General features: G+C 29.9%; 1 protein-coding gene across 25 annotated transcripts in view; it reads right to left on the minus strand.

The window, feature by feature from the left end:
• LOC143256159 (uncharacterized) overlaps nucleotides 1-19,003 on the minus strand; it is a 258,843-nt gene that overhangs the window by 15,932 nt on the left and 223,908 nt on the right. For 18 of the 25 annotated variants that reach the window (XR_013031195.1, XM_076512979.1, XM_076512977.1 and 15 more), the window contains 9 exons: nucleotides 16,061-16,084; nucleotides 14,938-14,970; nucleotides 13,854-13,886; nucleotides 11,711-11,782; nucleotides 11,347-11,391; nucleotides 9,539-9,601; nucleotides 6,764-6,790; nucleotides 6,337-6,390; nucleotides 2,933-2,959 (listed from right to left, as the gene is read on the minus strand). Coding sequence is in view for 19 of the 25 variants with exons in the window: in XM_076512979.1 (XP_076369094.1) it covers nucleotides 2,933-2,959; nucleotides 6,337-6,390; nucleotides 6,764-6,790; nucleotides 9,539-9,601; nucleotides 11,347-11,391; nucleotides 11,711-11,782; nucleotides 13,854-13,886; nucleotides 14,938-14,970; nucleotides 16,061-16,084 (378 nt within the window). In the remaining 6 variants the exon portion in view is untranslated. Of the gene's footprint in view, nucleotides 1-2,865; nucleotides 2,960-6,336; nucleotides 6,391-6,763; nucleotides 6,791-6,833; nucleotides 7,190-9,538; nucleotides 9,602-11,346; nucleotides 11,392-11,710; nucleotides 11,783-13,853; nucleotides 13,887-14,937; nucleotides 14,971-16,060; nucleotides 16,085-19,003 lie in introns of those variants that run through there. The other 7 variants (XR_013031196.1, XR_013031193.1, XR_013031199.1 and 4 more) reach the window with 3 other exon arrangements.

Below are 19,003 nucleotides of genomic sequence, written 5' to 3' on the forward strand. Positions count from 1 at the left end.
TCACAGTTTTGATTTAAATTTAACCATTGAAAGGTCAAAATTCAAAATCATTTTGTATAAAAAATAAATATGTTTTGCAGTCAACTAAAAGTCAAATAATTAATATTAATACAGTAATTAATATATTCTTTATTTTATTATCATTGAAACTTCAGACAGTTTTCAGGAACTGTAAAATACTAGTTTTGAAGACAGCAGCAGTAATGAATTTACTTTATATCTGAACGAAAGATGTTTCAAGATATTTTTGTAATATTTATAATCTTAAGAATGATCCGTTCATCAAACTTACATCACACTTTAACTTTATATCTGAACGAAAGATGTTTCAAGATATTTTTGTAATATTTATAATCTTAAGAATGATCCGTTCATCAAACTTACATCACACCTTAACTTTATATCTGAACGAAAGATGTTTCAAGATATTTTTGTAATATTTATAATCTTAAGAATGATCCGTTCATCAAATTTACATCACACCTTAACTTTATATCTGAACGAAAGATGTTTCAAGATATTTTTGTAATATTTATAATCTTAAGAATGATCCGTTCATCAAATTTACATCACACCTTAACTTTATATCTGAACGAAAGATGTTTCAAGATATTTTTGTAATATTTATAATCTTAAGAATGATCCGTTCATCAAATTTACATCACACCTTAACTTTATATCTGAACGAAAGATGTTTCAAGATATTTTTGTAATATTTATAATCTTAAGAATGATCCGTTCATCAAATTTACATCACACCTTAACTTTATATCTGAACGAAAGATGTTTCAAGATATTTTGTAATATTTATAATCTTAAGAATGATCCGTTCATCAAATTTACATCACACCTTAACTTTATATCTGAACGAAAGATGTTTCAAGATATTTTTGTAATATTTATAATCTTAAGAATGATCCGTTCATCAAATTTACATCACACCTTAACTTTATATCTGAACGAAAGATGTTTCAAGATATTTTTGTAATATTTATAATCTTAAGAATGATCCGTTCATCAAACTTACATCACACCTTAACTTTATATCTGAACGAAAGATGTTTCAAGATATTTTTGTAATATTTATAATCTTAAGAATGATCCGTTCATCAAATTTACATCACACCTTAACTTTATATCTGAACGAAAGATGTTTCAAGATATTTTTGTAATATTTATAATCTTAAGAATGATCCGTTCATCAAACTTACATCACACCTTAACTTTATATCTGAACGAAAGATGTTTCAAGATATTTTTGTAATATTTATAATCTTAAGAATGATCCGTTCATCAAATTTACATCACACCTTAACTTTATATCTGAACGAAAGATGTTTCAAGATATTTTTGTAATATTTATAATCTTAAGAATGATCCGTTCATCAAATTTACATCACACCTTAACTTTATATCTGAACGAAAGATGTTTCAAGATATTTTTGTAATATTTATAATCTTAAGAATGATCCGTTCATCAAATTTACATCACACCTTAACTTTATATCTGAACGAAAGATGTTTCAAGATATTTTTGTAATATTTATAATCTTAAGAATGATCCGTTCATCAAATTTACATCACACCTTAACTTTATATCTGAACGAAAGATGTTTCAAGATATTTTTGTAATATTTATAATCTTAAGAATGATCCGTTCATCAAATTTACATCACACCTTAACTTATGTTGGAGAAATATTTAAAGTTAAAAGATTTTTCTTTGTATTTAAGACAAAAATCTTCAAGTCCATGCCAGTATCAAGTTAAGGTAGATCTTCTGTAAACATTTTATAGTGTAACCAACATTTTCCCCACAAGTAATTACATATTATGTTATAAACTAACAAATATTGAGTCATTACATTTTTAATCTTAGATGCTGATGGTGAACATATCTTTAGCATCTGAAATGCGAGCCTAAAAGTAAATTAACTATACATCAAAATATTAATAACAGTAGTACTTGCATACTGTTAAGCACAAAGCTACACAAAATGCTATCTTTGCTCTGCCCACAATAGATATCAAAACCTAAATGTAGTGACATAAGCTTTCAGATTTTCTGCTGAGCCATCACGGGATAAGTAGTAGTAAAACCAATGAAAAACAATATATTTCTTCTCTAATAAAACTGATGACAATGTCCAAAAATCTAGAAGGTTCAAGTGAAATTGGTTTTTCTTAAACAGAAGAAAAACACTGGTAAAAAAATAATTTATAATGTGAATAATATTTAGAAAAACATTTTTGAAGGTGAACTTCTGTGATATTTTTAAAATGTGTAAATCATTAATAAAATAAACTTAAAGAGAGTGAATTTGGTTACTGAATTCTGTATCTAGGCAATGTAACAATCTTTTCAATGCTCAAGTGTAAAGGAAATAATTTAAATAAACACAAGTTAAGCATCACCTTGTAGTTCACATGTCGAGATAATCTGTCCTAAAGCCTTTAGGTAAAACACAGTATAAAAACTGAACACATGAAATGTTGTATTAACAAATAACATTACATAAAAAAATATTAAAGTTAGAATCTTTTAATTACATAGTAAATAAAGTAACAGGTCAAACACATTGGTTCTAAAAATAAAGTAACAAGTCACACACATTAGGGTTCTAAAAATAAAGTAACAGGCCAAACACATTAGGTTCCAAAAATAAAGTAAAAGGCCAAACACATTAGGTTCCAAAAATAAAGTAAAAGGTCAAACACATTAGGTTCCAAAAATAAGGTAAAAGGTCAAACACATTAAGATTCTAAAAACAAAATGAAAGATAAACAAAGCTCTACTTTTCACAAAAAAAATTACAAAAACAATTAAAGTAGCAAAAGAAAATTGAACTCCAGTAAGAATGCATACAATCTAGCACAATTATGAATTCAGTGTCTCTAGCTGGAACAGTTAAAGGTGAGATTTTGATAATTACCGCCAAGCCAGGGATACCGTCAGTTCCCTATTGAATTAAAAATAAAAGAGCACATCAGTAAGTACTGCTCGGAAATTGTCAAAAGTATTAATACAGTTTTAAACTTTGGTTAATTCTAATCTTGGTTTCAACTGAAATTTAAATATTTACAAATAAATTTACTTCACCGTCCAATATGACTTCAATGACTAAGTTTATCAAACTGTACAACAGTATATTTATCAAAAGGAAGTCTCTGTAAACATCCTTCTTGTCAAATTACAGAATACTAGAAAAAGAAAGTTACATATTTTAAATGCTATATTAAATCTCAAATAGATAGATTTAGAAGCACATTTTAACTCAGAGAAGTTTGAATATCGTACAGAACATTTTAAAAACTATCACATAAGGTGATTAGTGTGTTATTCTAAATCAATACATCTTTAAACTACAACATTGTCTGATCACGACAGTGATCAGTGTGTCATTCTCGATCAACATATCTTTAAACTAAGACATTGTTTTTCATAACCGTGTCCAGTAACCAGTTAATCATTCTCAGTCAACACATTTTTAAACTAAGACATTGTTTCTTCACCACCTTCTCCAATGACAAGTATATCATTCTCAGTAAACACATCTTTAACCTAAGACGTTATTGTTGGTCACCACTGTGTTCAAAGATCAGTGCGTCACTTTAACTCAACACATCTTTAAACGGAAACTGTATTTTCACAACCGTGTCCAGTAAACAGTGTGTTATAATAACTAAACACATCTTTAAGATAAAACACTGTTTGTTCAGAACTGTGTTTAGTGTGTTATTATAACTCAACACATCTTAAAACTAGCACATTGTTTTTTCACAACCCTTTCCAGTGATCAGTGTATAATTCTCAGTCAACACATCTTTAAATTTATACATTGTTTGTTCACCACCATGTTAAGTGATCATTGTGTTATTCTAACTCAACACATCTTTAAACTAAAACACTGTTTTCTCACAACCGTGTCATGTGATCAGTGTGTTGTTCTAACTCAAAAAATCTTTAAATTAAGACATCTTATTATGACTGTGTCTAGTGATCAATGTGTTATTCTAAGTCAATACATTCTTAAACTAAGACATTGACTGATAACGACCGTGCCCAGTGACAATTGTGTTATTATCAGTCAACACAAGTTTAAACTAAAACATCATCTGACCACGAATGTGCCCAGTGATCAGTGTATTGTTCTCAGTCAACATATCTTTAAGCAAAGACGTCGCTTGATTACGACCATGTCCAGTGATCAATGTATCATTCTTACTAAACACATCTTAACAACTAAGACATCGTCTGATCATGACAGTGTCCAGTGATCAGGGTGTTATTTTTGGTCAACACATATGTAAACTAATACGTTGTTTGTTCACAACCGCGTCCAGTGATCAGTGTGTTATTCTCCTTCAACACATCTTTAAAGTAAGACATTATGACCATATCCAGTGATCAGTGTCTTATTCTCCTTCAACACATCTTTAAAGTAAGACATTATGACCATATCCAGTGATCAGTGTCTTATTCTCCTTCAACACATCTTTAAAGTAAGACATCATCTGATGACAACCGTGTTAAGCAAACAGTGTGTTATTCACAGTCAACACAAATTTAAACTAAGATATTGTTTTTTCAAAACTGTGTCCAGCAATCAATGTGTTATTCTTAGTCAACACATCTTTAAACTAAGACATTGTCTGATCATGACCGTTCCCAGTGATCAGTCTGTCGTTCTCACACAATGCATATTTAAAGTATGATAATGTCCAGTGATTATCAATCTCAGTTAACACATCTTTAAACTAAGATATCGTTTGATCACGACAGTGTCCCGTGATCATTTTGTTATTCTCAGCAAACATATCTTTAAACTAAGAACTTTTTTCTTCATAACCGTGTCCAGTGATCCGTGCATTATTCTCAGTGATCACACATTTAAACTAAGACAATGTTCTTTCACAACCGTGTCCATTGATCAATGTGTTATTCTCAGTCAACACAAACTTAAACTAAAACAATATGTCTTCAAAACTGTGTCCAGCAATCAGCATGTTATTCTCAATCAACACATCTTATAACAAGGTAAGACAATGTTTGATCAGGACCGTGTACAGTGGTCAGAGTATCATTCTTAGTCAACACATCTTCAAATTAAGACATTGTTTATTCACCACTATTGTTCAGTGATTACTCAACACATTTTTTAAACTAAGACATAGTATTCTCCCATAGCAGTGTCCAGTGATGGGTGTGTTATTCTCAGTCAACACATCTTTAAACAAAGACATCGCCTGATTATGCACTTATCCTGTGACCAGTGTGTTATTTTCTGTCAACACATCTTTAAACTAAGACATTGTTTGTTCACAATCGACTTCAGCGATCAGTGTGTTTTTATTAGTCCACACATCTTTAAAGTAAACCATTGTTTATCACGACCCTGTTCTATGATCAATGTTTTATTCCCACTCAACGCGTCTTTAAACTAAGACATTTTTCACAACTGTGTTCAGTGAACAGTGTACCATTGCCAGTCAACATATCTTTAAACTAAGGCATCGTCTGATCACAACCGTGTCTTGTGATTAGTGCATTATTCTCAGTCAACACATTCTTAAACTAAGGCATCGCCTGATCATGACTGTTTCCAGTGATCACTACCTTATTTCACATGACATTCATTTTATTGAAATTATGAGTTTTGTACTATAAAAGAAAGAGAAATAAAAACAATGCTAGCTTGTGAGATTTAGACTCTTTTTAATACACAGGTAATTAATATTTCAAATTTTAATATATATATAGGAGCAAGAATAAAATAATGATAATAATATCAAAATATTTACATATTAAGTATAAGACTGGTTTGTAACTCCAAGTCATTGTAGCCCTAATAAAACTATTTCCATAAGCCAAGTAGTATTTCAGATATAATTATTTTAAATGTATATACATTCCTTATAATCAACTTGTATAATCTACCGACGTGAAGAACATCAAATTTTTGTTCAAAATTTCTCGTTTTCTATTTGTAACTCCTGATAAGCAAGATTTACTACTTTCCAGGTACTTATTTAGATCGAGATAACCCTCTCTCCATGATAAGTGTCATTTTACGCTTAAGAGTCCGGTGTTAAATATAAGCTAACTTTAGGATAAAGTCACAACAACAGCTGAAATCACAAAATAAATAATTCTATATTACCACATTAAGTTATATATTTGAAATCAATTTTTGATTAATTCTCCACACAAGAGTCAGAGAACTGATACGAAAGAAACATTTTAAAATTTGCATTATGATTGTTGTTTCTAGTAGATGAAACTGTACATCATTAACCATAAAAAACTTATACAGTATTAAAAAAAATCTTAACCTACCGGCAACCCTGGTTCACCTTTCTCCCCTGGGCTGCCTCTTTCACCTTGTTCACCCTATTTTTTAAAAATAAAAAGCTCTTCTAGATAGTGTTAGTAAATTGGTAACTTTCTCTTTTTTTTAATGTACCATCAGACTTTTTGTTTTTGTGGACGTTCAATAAAATTTTTAGGAGTATTTTTTTTTTTAAATGGTCAAACACATTAAGCTTAGTTAAGCAATGTATTTAACTTCATACTGCACTTTTCATTTCTTTAAATATGTGAAGTTTATGCTTTAGACAAAATACTTGTAAATACTGATTTATAGTAGAATAATTATTTTATTTTACATTCATTTAGCTGTAACTGATATCTCTTGTACTAGATATTATTCATATTTTAATTAGAAAAAATATGTAACTAAAATTGTAGAGGGAGCTGAGCTCACCTTTATGCCATCCAACCCTGGAGGCCCCTGGTGGCAAATATAAAATATAGTGAACCCATTACTAACAATATTTAAATAAAAGTAGCTGTTTTTTGTTTTTAATAATCAGGATATATATTTACCACATTTATGAAAAAACATTAAACTAACAGATGTTGGAAAAATAACTGAGAAACTGTAACAAAAACTAAACAATTAAATTAAAAAGAATTTTAAAATAATTTAGAAGACAAAATTTTAATAATGAGAACATGTGTTTTGGATTATAATATAAAGACATATTTATGTGTTTTTATTGTGTTTGTGTTCTTTGCAAGTTAAATAAAAACTAGTGTTCTGTTCCCACCACCAAGCAACATACAACATCAGGGAGAGATTAAGACAGGTTCTTATGAGAAGCATGTGGTACCAATCTATTGGTTAAATCTGAAAAACAACAAAAAAACGCTTTTCACAGAAACATAACCACATCTTCCACTCAATAACACCAACACAATGACAGGGATATATAAAACTTACAATAAATAACTTGTATTCTGTCTGTTGAGACTCAACACAAACATTACATATAACTTATATTTAACAAATTATTTATATAAAAACACTAAAAAATTCCACTTTGTTAAAGACAACAATATCTGTTTGATTAACATTATTTTGTTAAAGGTTAATGGAATATTACTGCAGAGCAATATATTTATCTTACTCTAATAACATAACAGGTTGATAACATAATAACCTCAATACTTTAATAAATTATCTTAAAACGCTAAAATATAAAATATGTGTGTAACTTGTCAGAAGTTAACATTTTCTTAAACTAAAAATCTATTTTCGAAACATACTTACCATCTGCTGACACTAGGAATGAAGCTCCATCATCATAGACCTGTTGGAGGTGACAGGTTCAGCAGACAATGGTGGAGATGTAAATTAATTGACCAGCCCTAAAACCAGAACATGGAGTACCCATGAATCTTTGTGAATGAATTCCAGATGTCCAAGAAGTAATGTAATCATGTTTCCATTGCTCCCAGGATAGTCGCTGACACCTTTGTCACTGGTCCATCCAAGAATACAGATAAATCCTATTTTGGGAACCAATAGACCTGGGAACCAAAGGAGGGAGTTGAGACACATTATGGGCCAATACTTCCAGATTAGAGCCAGAAATATGAGAAGTCAATGATGATAAAGAAGAATCAGGTTTCTAACATCTCTGGAACTTCAGAAAATGGTAAACAAACACTTTCTACCAAATAAATACCAACAACAAACCAACCAGGACATCAAAGAAAGAATGGCAGAAGAGAACATGAGTGAGGTATATCTCAGAAAAATCCCCAGCTGATCCTCTAGTGGCTGAGGGTAACATTGATAACCTTGAGACAAAATTTGGATTGTAAATAAATACCTCAGGATAGTAGTGAGAGGAAGACTATGATCTGTTTAAAATGATCTATAACCACACAAGTCCCAAAGAGGAAGAGTCCAACTATTTATAATCTAAATACATTTCCTCCTGGTAGTGATAAGTGAAACTATTCTGATACAATAAACATGAGGAACAAGTCACAGCTATCCTATTACATAACTCAGCAGCAATATCAGTCACTTGCCATTCTTTCTGTTAACAAGGAAGGAGTTGAGTCATGTGCAACATGAGGAACCCATCAAAACCTCACAAACCCACGTAACCAACTGGAGGTGAGTAATCAGAATTATTCATGTTGAGGCTGATGTAGTGAAAGAAGGAGCCAAAAAAAACGAGTCTAAATTTTCAGTAGTCATTTCTAGGTCATTTGCAAAAACCAGAACTTCTCCAGACAGACAACCTTGGACTGCATATATGTCTCCGTATCATAACAAATGATATCATGGGCATATATCTCAGAAGAGCTGGTATGGGTATTAACACTTTTACTAATAAAGCAGATAATAATGTTTTGACCTTCTTAGGTCATCTTGAGGTTAACCTGGTATATTTTTACTTCAAGTTAGTTTCTCATCATTACGGATATCATGGACAGCTTTCACAAAGACTGAAGTGAGGTGGAATGGAAGAAGACTGGTTGAAAAGATAACTGTAGAAACACTGACAGCATTCACATTCACAAAGTAAATAATCATAATTCCTCTGTTGTTAGAAACTCATGTTGAATGCTTTGTTAAGAAAGAGAGAATATACTACCACAATGAGGTGCTTATATAAAATATCTACATAGAGGGTGCAAGGAGATATTTCCAAATTAGAATTTGCCTAAGCCATTTGAGAGGTGGTTACAAAAGACTGGAGCAAGTGTTCTCAATGCTTAGATGGGCTAAGAGTGGAAACCATGGAGATTGAGAAATAGCTATCTTGTCAGCAGATGATAAGTATGTTTTGGAATATAATGATTCTAATACTGATGACTATTCTAAACTTTACAATAATTATTAAAGTATTTTCCTAAATAGTAAAAAACAAATGAGACAAAATCCGTTTAAATTTTACCTCTGCTTACACATACATAACAAGTTAAAACTGACAACCCTAAAAAGCAAAAACTTTATAATATATAAAAACCCATGTTTCTGATGTTCAAGTAAGTTCTGAAATTTCCTTGTTGTCTATTACAGAATTATAGGTTAGGTCTAATCTTGCTGTTGATAAATGTTAAGCTATGTATATACTTTCACAACAAATTCTCAGCAAAGTTTTAGGCCACAAATTATTAAAAGGAAACAAACTATTAAAAAAATAGAATAATAAAAGTTTGACCAAGTCATCTCTACCATTTCCCCTGGTATACCATCAAGTCCAGGAAAACCAGTTTCACCTTGTAAACCTCTTGGGCCCTGTAAAATAAACAATGACATTTGGACAATAAAACTTCAAAATACAAGTTAGGAAAACAGGAAGGTTTTTTTTTTAGTATTAACTTCTTAACTGACCAAACCAAACATAGAAAAGTGTATTAACAACACTTCCACTATTTGTATTGACAACACTTCCACTATTTGTATTGACAACACTTCCACTATTTGTATTGACAACACTTCCACTATTTGTATTGACAACACTTACACTATTTGCATTGACAACACTTACACTATTTGTATTAACAACACTTCCACTATTTGTATTGACAACACTTCCACTATTTGTATTGACAACACTTCCACTATTTGTATTGACAACACTTCCACTATTTGTATTAACAACATTTCCACTATTTGTATTGACAACACTTCCACTATTTGTATTAACAACACTTCCACTATTTGTATTAACAATATTTCCACTATTTGTATTAACAACATTTCCTCTATTTATTACCAGTCTATAAGTGATAATGATTGCCTGATCATACAACAACAATTTTGGACAAGAACACACACACAACCACGACTCTTCATTAAGATTAGAACACATGGAACCATAACTCTTAGGTAACATAAGACCACACACAACCATAATTCTTTCTTGAGACAAGAACACACACACCCATGACTCTTTCTTATGACAAGAACACACACAACCATAACTCTTCCTTATGACAAGAACACACAGAACCATAACTCTCCTTCAAGACAAGAACACACACAACCATAACTCTCCTTCAAGACAAGAACACCCACTACCATAACTCTTCCTTAAGATAAAAAAACACACAACCATAACTCTTCCTTAAGATAAAAAAACACACAACCATAACTCTTCCTTAAGGTAAGAACACACACATCCATAACTCTTTCTTATGACAAGAACACACACAACCATAACTCTTTCTTAAGATAAGAACACATACAACCATAACTCTTCCTTATGACAAGAATAACTCTTCTCCTTCAGACAAGAATACACACAACCATAACTCTCCTTCAAGACAAGAACACCCACTACCATAACTCTTCCTTAAGATAAAAAAACACACAACCATAACTCTTCCTTAAGATAAGAACACACACATCCATAACTCTTCCTTAAGATAAGAACACACACATCCATAACTCTTTCTTAACCTTAATGAATAATTTTTGATCTTCAGGTAAACCTTTTAGATCTTTGATTTTTTTTTTCTCTGGAAAATGTATACTCCAGCTTTCATTACTTATAGTTGTCACTTTATACTCTAAATATAAAATACAATTCCATCTATTTTATGTTCATATGACTCTATTAAATTTTCATATATTGTAGTTTCAACATTTTAACAACAGTTGTTCTTCATAAGAAACAAATTAACTTTATATGTTTGTCTGCATTAAGAAAACCAGAAAACTGATGTCATTAAAGTACCAGATGTGATAAAATATCACAGAAATTAAAATGTAGGATAATTATGAAGAAAAATTCATTTTTAAAATGATTATATATTAAAATTACTTGTCTTAGGAGAATAAATTTTCACTGAGAAATCAGAGTATTTTTAAAAATTATACAATTTTGTATGTCGAAGTTTCTTTTCTCCAAAACTAGCACTGGTTTTATTATCACTGACATTTCTTTCTAATCTACATTTATAAAGTCAAAGTTTGAAACAAAACACCACTTAAGATTTTCATAATTAAATATTTTATAAAATCATAGTGCTACTTACAGGTAACCCCATTGGGCCTATGTTTCCTGTTCTTCCCTCTTCACCCTATACAAGGAGAAGTTCAACTTAAAATTAATTGCATCAAGATGTATATTTTGTGAACACACTATATTGTCCTCTTCACTTATATTTCAGGGTATTTGTCCTTAAAAATATTTAAGATGTTCACCTGTCTTAAACAAATTATAATTGCATCATGAAACTTCACTTACTACTTTTTAGTTTCTGTTTTGAAATATTCCTTTCCCATATATATACAAATAATTGTTTCAGATGTAAAATGTAGATTCAGCTAGAAAAATAGAGATTGAAGTAATATGACAAATAACTTAAACATGCACATCATTACAAACTCAGAACTTACGGGTTCTCCTTTCTCCCCATCTTTTCCTTTTTCACCCTTTATTCCTGGTGGACCTTGTATCCCCCGGATACCCTAACAAAATAACTTTTCATTATATTTGGTAAAAAAATGTAATTTACACAATGAAATGTATGACAAGACAAAATATGTAAACCTTGCATTGAAAGACATACTGATATTAGTATTACATTTATTCAGATAAAATACTGTAGGTTGAAATATTGTCTTTAAACAGCAACTTAGAATTATGGACTATAAGCCAAAATATAAATTCTTAACAGTGAATTTAAAACAAGTATGGAATATATTAATAAAAATGGTGAAATAGTTGTTACAGTGTGTATCAAAACATTGTTTGTATCTATAAGGAAAAACAGTGTGTATCAAAACGTTGTTTGTATCTATAAGGAAAAACAGTGTGTATCAAAACGTTGTTTGTATCTATAAGGAAAAACAGTGTGTATCAAAACGTTGTTTGTATCTATAAGGAAAAACAGTGTGTATCAAAACGTTGTTTGTATGTATAAGGAAAAACAATGTGTATCAAAACGTTGTTTGTATCAGTGTGTATCAAAACGTTGTTTGTATCTATAAGGAAAAACAGTGTGTATCAAAACGTTGTTTGTATCTATAAGGAAAAACAGTGTGTATCAAAACGTTGTTTCTATCTATAAGGAAAAACAGTGTGTATCAAAACGTTGTTTGTATCTATAAGGAAAAACAGTGTGTATCAAAACGTTGTTTGTATGTATAAGGAAAAACAATGTGTATCAAAACGTTGTTTGTATGTATAAGGAAAAACAGTGTGTATCAAAACGTTGTTTGTATCTATAAGGAAAATAGTGTGTATCAAAACGTTGTTTGTATCTATAAGGAAAATAGTGTGTATCAAAACGTTGTTCGTATCTATTAGACATATGTATTTCAACTATAACTATAATTTAACATAAGATGTAGTAGAGATTTGTATTGCAGCTGCAATTTAACATACCATGTATTAGACATATGTATTACATATTTTAATTTAACGTAAGGTGTACTAGACATGTATTTCAGATGTAATTTAACATTAGATGTACTAGAGATGTATTTCAGATGTAATTTAACATTAGATGTACTAGAGATATGTATTACAGATGTAATTTAACATTAGATGTACTAGAGATATGTATTACAGATGTAATTTAACATTAGATGTACTATAGATATGTATTACAGATGTAATTTAACATAAGATGTACTAGAGATGTGCATTACAGCTGTAATTTAACATTACATCTACTAAATATATGCATTAAATTACATATTGTATCCTGTTTCATTTTTATTCATCTACAACAGGAATATGACATATATGTTAAGAACTGCCTTTTAACGATTCTATCAGTGGCTTAGCTACTAGACTTGTACAAAAATACGGTTAAAGTTTTAAGAAACACACTATATACCACGTTTAACTGGTACATTATAATTATTTTCATCACTTTACATATTAAAATTATGGTGAGAGAAAAAAAGCCCTAAGTGTTGTTTTCTGTAAGCCTAACTATAAAGCACGTGTTGGGTGTAAGGCTCATATGTTTCTTCTGTTTCACATGTTAATGACCAGTCATTACCTTACCATATTTTTTATTCAGTATAATATATTATCCTTCTTTTCTGAATAATTCATGACGATAAAACAAGTTACAATTCCATCAGATTAAGACATATTAAATATTCTTCTTTGTGTAACAGAAGTGTTTTTAGAAATATGTGATGTTATTAGTCATTAGGATAAATATTATTGTTGATGTCTTAAATAGGATAACAAGAGAAAATCCTCAATAACTGTGGAACTGACATTTCTTTTAGGCAGGATCACAGTAAACTTGTCTACGAGACCTTGGGCATGGCCAAAGATATCATTTGAAAGAGTGTGACCTCTTGAGTCCAAAATGGTAATCAGATCTCAAATAATTGTATGAACTTTTATGACATGGCTAAAAATTCATAAAACAAGGAACTAAAGCGTGAATAATATGAGCATAATAGACTGAGGATATAGTACTGCTACAGTAGATTTCAGAAACAACACTCAAGTTACATAAGTAGTGACTAAGTGGGATATTATTTGATAACATTTCACTTGTTTCGTACTTACTGGTGGACCAGGTGGCCCTGGTGGACCTGTTATCTGTAAAATAAATATTTGTATGAATTAATTATATGTTTTAAGACTTCTCCAGTTAACAGATTAGATATACTAATTTACTAAAATAAATAAGATAAACCAATTATAATGATTTAGCATCATTTACACAGAAGATATTAAAGGGTTAACAAACATATAATACAAATTATTATATGTTGTTTACACCATTTATATGTTAAGAACAGAGATTTTCATAATTCACATTGTTTCTTGTCATTACTAAGTGTGAATCCAGTGTTTTTTTGTAAACTGTACTGGTTGTATACATACCTAGATTATGTTTTATGTTGGTCTGGCACAATAAAATCTTAATTGAACTGAAGTATTTTGGAAAGTTTCAAAGTATAAATATTTTAAACCACATAATAAGATGGGCTAAATATTTTGGGTATAAATATTAAAAAAGGTCCCTGCAATGATATAAGGGCCAGAAAAAATTCCCACAATATTGATTAAAGTGCAGTAAAGTGAGACTTGTTTAAAACTTTATAACTGTGACTTTAATGACTTAAAATGTTTTACCAATTATTTCTACAATACAAAAAATAAAACTTACATTATCTTAACAGAACAAATTGCATATTTGTTTGTATGAAACAGAATCACTTTTAATTTGTTTCATTAGTTTTACTAAAGCAACAGAAATCTTATCATTAAGCTGGTTATGCTCAAAGGTTCAGTTAAAAGAAAACTATATAAATAAGCTTCATTTAATTTAAAAATCTATATGAATAAACTACATATATAATAAGTTACAGAAAGTCTGTACGATAAAGTAATCAACACACTATTAGCTACACAGTGTGTGTATGATAAACTAATCAACACACTATCAGATACACAGTGTGTGTATGATAAACTAATCAACACAATATCAGATACACAGTGTGTGTATGATAAACTAATCAACACAATATCAGCTCCAAAGTGTGCATATGATAAACTAATCAACACAATATCAGATACACAGTGTGTGTATGATAAACTAATCAACACAATACCAGTTACACAGTGTGTATGATACAGTACTTACATAGCGTTCTGCTCCATCTAGGCTCCTTCCATCCTGACAAAAATGAAGAAATATTATAACATTGTATTCATTATGACATTCACCCTAATCATTACAATGTTTAATCACTTAATTATTTCTAATTTTGTTTAAAAACGTGAATAAAAATATAAACCACAGTAAAGTGATAAATTTAGGTATTTAATAAAATAGGACATTATTAAAATAGGTAGGACTTCTGGACTACTCATAGCTTACACTTTTATATCCTGGAGAGAAAACTTCAGGGTATTCAATTTTCTTACTAAATGTAACATGAATGTTGATAATTTGTTGGACTTAAGTTATGATTTGAAAACACAAAGTCACACTGAATAAGAAAACTAAACACAACTAAGAACTAGGCTTCAAAGATGGTCAGCACATATACTGAATAGAACCCAATGGAAGTTTACATGATCGTAGATGTGGATAATGGGAGAAATCTAGGTGTAGGTATTAGATATAAATACATATTTATACTCTATTCCACTAGAGCAAAAGTTGGCATTAAACTAGGAACACAGTAAGATTTTTAAAAATCATTTTTCATAATGATACATATATATATATATACACACATGCTTATAGTTAGAGATTAGGAATGCATTAACCCAAGTAGTTTTTGAAAGTGGAACTGTTTTCATCAAGGGTACCTGTATCGTGGTACCAGAAGTGTTCAGGATACTATACAAGTTGTTTTATTTTATAATAACCTTTCCTCTTAATCTTATGCTTGTGATATCATGAGTCTAGGAATTCCAACATAAAAACTGAAGCACCAGCCTTTCAAACCTTGGAAAGGTTGGAGTATTCCATAAAGATTAAGTATATCAAGAAAATTCAGTATTTATCAGAATTTTTAAAGTTCTTCTAATACACAGAATACTCAAAAATACTAGTGAAAAGTACTGACTTTGTGAGTTATAATTAATGGATTCTTAGTTTTAAACATATATATACGGTAATTGAATTTTTATTAAAAGAAGAAATTCCACACATTAGCTTGTTTGATTTACTTCTGAATAATATAAAAACTATTAAAACCTTCAGCACAGAAAACTAAATGATGAAGAATATCATTATTTAGAAATCTTCAGCTTACCTGTTGAATATACCTCACAGAAGACTGTTAAAAGAAATATCAAACCATTAATTAATTTCATATTGATACCAAATCTGAATTATGAACAAAAATAACAATTTCAATTAAAAAAAACAAAAACTATTTTTATTCTTACAGATAACAAAGATAAATATTACACTATATTACAAGTTTATCATGAAGACAACATTTCATACATTTTGAGGAAAGAATGCCAATTCTTGTGTGAAACTCGTATCATAGAATCATTCTAAGATCAAAATAAAGCCAATGAAACAACTTTTTGTGAAAAGCCCAAATTTTAGTAATCTTTTAAAGACATGTCAAGTTTACTATAAAATATTTTAAAGTATTTCATAAATGAAAAAAGAATAAAAAGAAATTTACATCACAAACACAGGTTTGTGTTTACTGTGAACTTTTGTTATAAATTGTAATACCTGGACCTTGAACCTGATACTGTAAACGAATTTCAAGGTGCTTATTGCTGATATAAATTGTAATACTTGGACCTAGAAATCAAACTCTAAAGGAGTTCAAGGTGCTTATTGCTGCTAGAAATTGTAATACCTGGACCCAGAACTGAAACTCTAGGAGTTGAAATTGATTATTTGTTATATTTCTATGTGAGCTGTCTTCACTCACCAATATAACTATTCTCTTGGTTTGTAATTTGTTTCTATATCAGCTATCATCATCCACCAATACATCTATTTTCTTGATTTGTTATTTATGTTTCTGTGTCAGCTATCTTCATCCACCACTACATCTATTATCTTGGTTTGGTATTTATGTTTCTATATCACCTACCTTCATCCACCAATACATTTATTCTCTTGGTGTGGTATTTATGTTTCTGTATCACCTATCTTCATCCACCAATACATCTATTATCTTGGTTTGGTATTTATGTTTCTATATCACCTATCTTCATCCACCAATACATTTATTCTCTTGGTTTGGTATTTATGTTTCTATATCACCTATCTTCATCCACCAATACATTTATTTTCTTGGTTTGGTATTTATGTTTCTATATCACCTATCTTCATCCACCAATACATTTATTTTCTTGGTTTGGTATTTATGTTTCTATATCACCTATCTTCATCCACCAATACATCTACTCTCTTGGTTTGGTATTTATGTTTCTATATCACCTATCTTCATCCACCAATACATCTACTCTCTTGGTTTGGTATTTATGTTTCTATATCACCTATCTTCATCCACCAATACATCTACTCTCTTGGTTTGGTATTTATGTTTCTATATCACCTATCTTCATCCACCAATACATTTATTTTCTTGGTTTGGTATTTATGTTTCTATATCACCTATCTTCATCCACCAATACATTTATTTTCTTGGTTTGGTATTTATGTTTCTATATCACCTATCTTCATCCACCAATACATTTATTTTCTTGGTTTGGTATTTATGTTTCTATATCACCTATCTTCATCCACCAATACATCTACTCTCTTGGTTTGGTATTTATGTTTCTATATCACCTATCTTCATCCACCAATACATTTATTTTCTTGGTTTGGTATTTATGTTTCTATATCACCTATCTTCATCCACCAATACATCTATTTTCTTGGTTTGGTATTTATGTTTCTATATCACCTATCTTCATCCACCAATACATTTATTTTCTTGGTTTGGTATTTATGTTTCTATATCACCTATCTTCATCCACCAATACATTTATTTTCTTGGTTTGGTATTTATGTTTCTATATCACCTATCTTCATCCACCAATACATTTATTTTCTTGGTTTGGTATTTATGTTTCTATATCACCTATCTTCATCCACCAATACATCTATTCTCTTGGTTTGGTATTTATGTTTCTATATCACCTATCTTCATCCACCAATACATTTATTTTCTTGGTTTGGTATTTATGTTTCTATATCACCTATCTTCATCCACCAATACATTTATTTTCTTGGTTTGGTATTTATGTTTCTATATCACCTATCTTCATCCACCAATACATTATTTTCTTGGTTTGGTATTTATGTTTCTATATCACCTATCTTCATCCACCAATACATTTATTTTCTTGGTTTGGTATTTATGTTTCTATATCAGCTATCTTCATCCACCAATACATCTATTCTCTTGGTTTGGTATTTATGTTTCTATATCAGCTATCTTCATCCACCAATACATCTATTCTCTTGGTTTGGTATTTATGTTTCTATATCAGCTATCTTCATCCACCAATACATTTATTCTCTTGGTTTGGTATTTATGTTTCTATATCAGCTATCTTCATCCACCAATACATTTATTTTCTTGGTTTGGTATTTATGTTTCTATATCACCTATCTTCATCCACCAATACATTTATTTTCTTGGTTTGGTATTTATGTTTCTATATCACCTATCTTCATCCACCAATACATCTACTCTCTTGGTTTGGTATTTATGTTTCTATATCACCTATCTTCATCTACCAATACATCTGTTCTCTTGGTTTGGTATTTATGTTTCTATATCAGCTATCTTCATCCACCAATACATCTATTATCTTGGTTTGGTATTTATGTTTCTATATCACCTATCTTCATCCACCAATACATCTATTATCTTGGTTTGGTATTTATGTTTCTATATCACCTATCTTCATCCACCAATACATCTATTATCTTGGTTTGGTATTTATGTTTCTATATCACCTATCTTCATCCACCAATACATCTATTATCTTGGTTTGGTATTTATGTTTCTATATCACCTATCTTCATCCACCAATACATCTATTTTCTTGGTTTGGTATTTATGTTTCTATATCACCTATCTTCATCCACCAATACATCTATTATCTTGGTTTGGTATTTATGTTTCTATATCACCTATCTTCATCCACCAATACATTTATTTTCTTGGTTTGGTATTTATGTTTCTATATCACCTATCTTCATCCAC

Source organism: Tachypleus tridentatus, chromosome 7 (assembly GCF_004210375.1).
Source record: "Tachypleus tridentatus isolate NWPU-2018 chromosome 7, ASM421037v1, whole genome shotgun sequence".
NCBI classification, from domain to species: domain Eukaryota; kingdom Metazoa; phylum Arthropoda; class Merostomata; order Xiphosura; family Limulidae; genus Tachypleus; species Tachypleus tridentatus.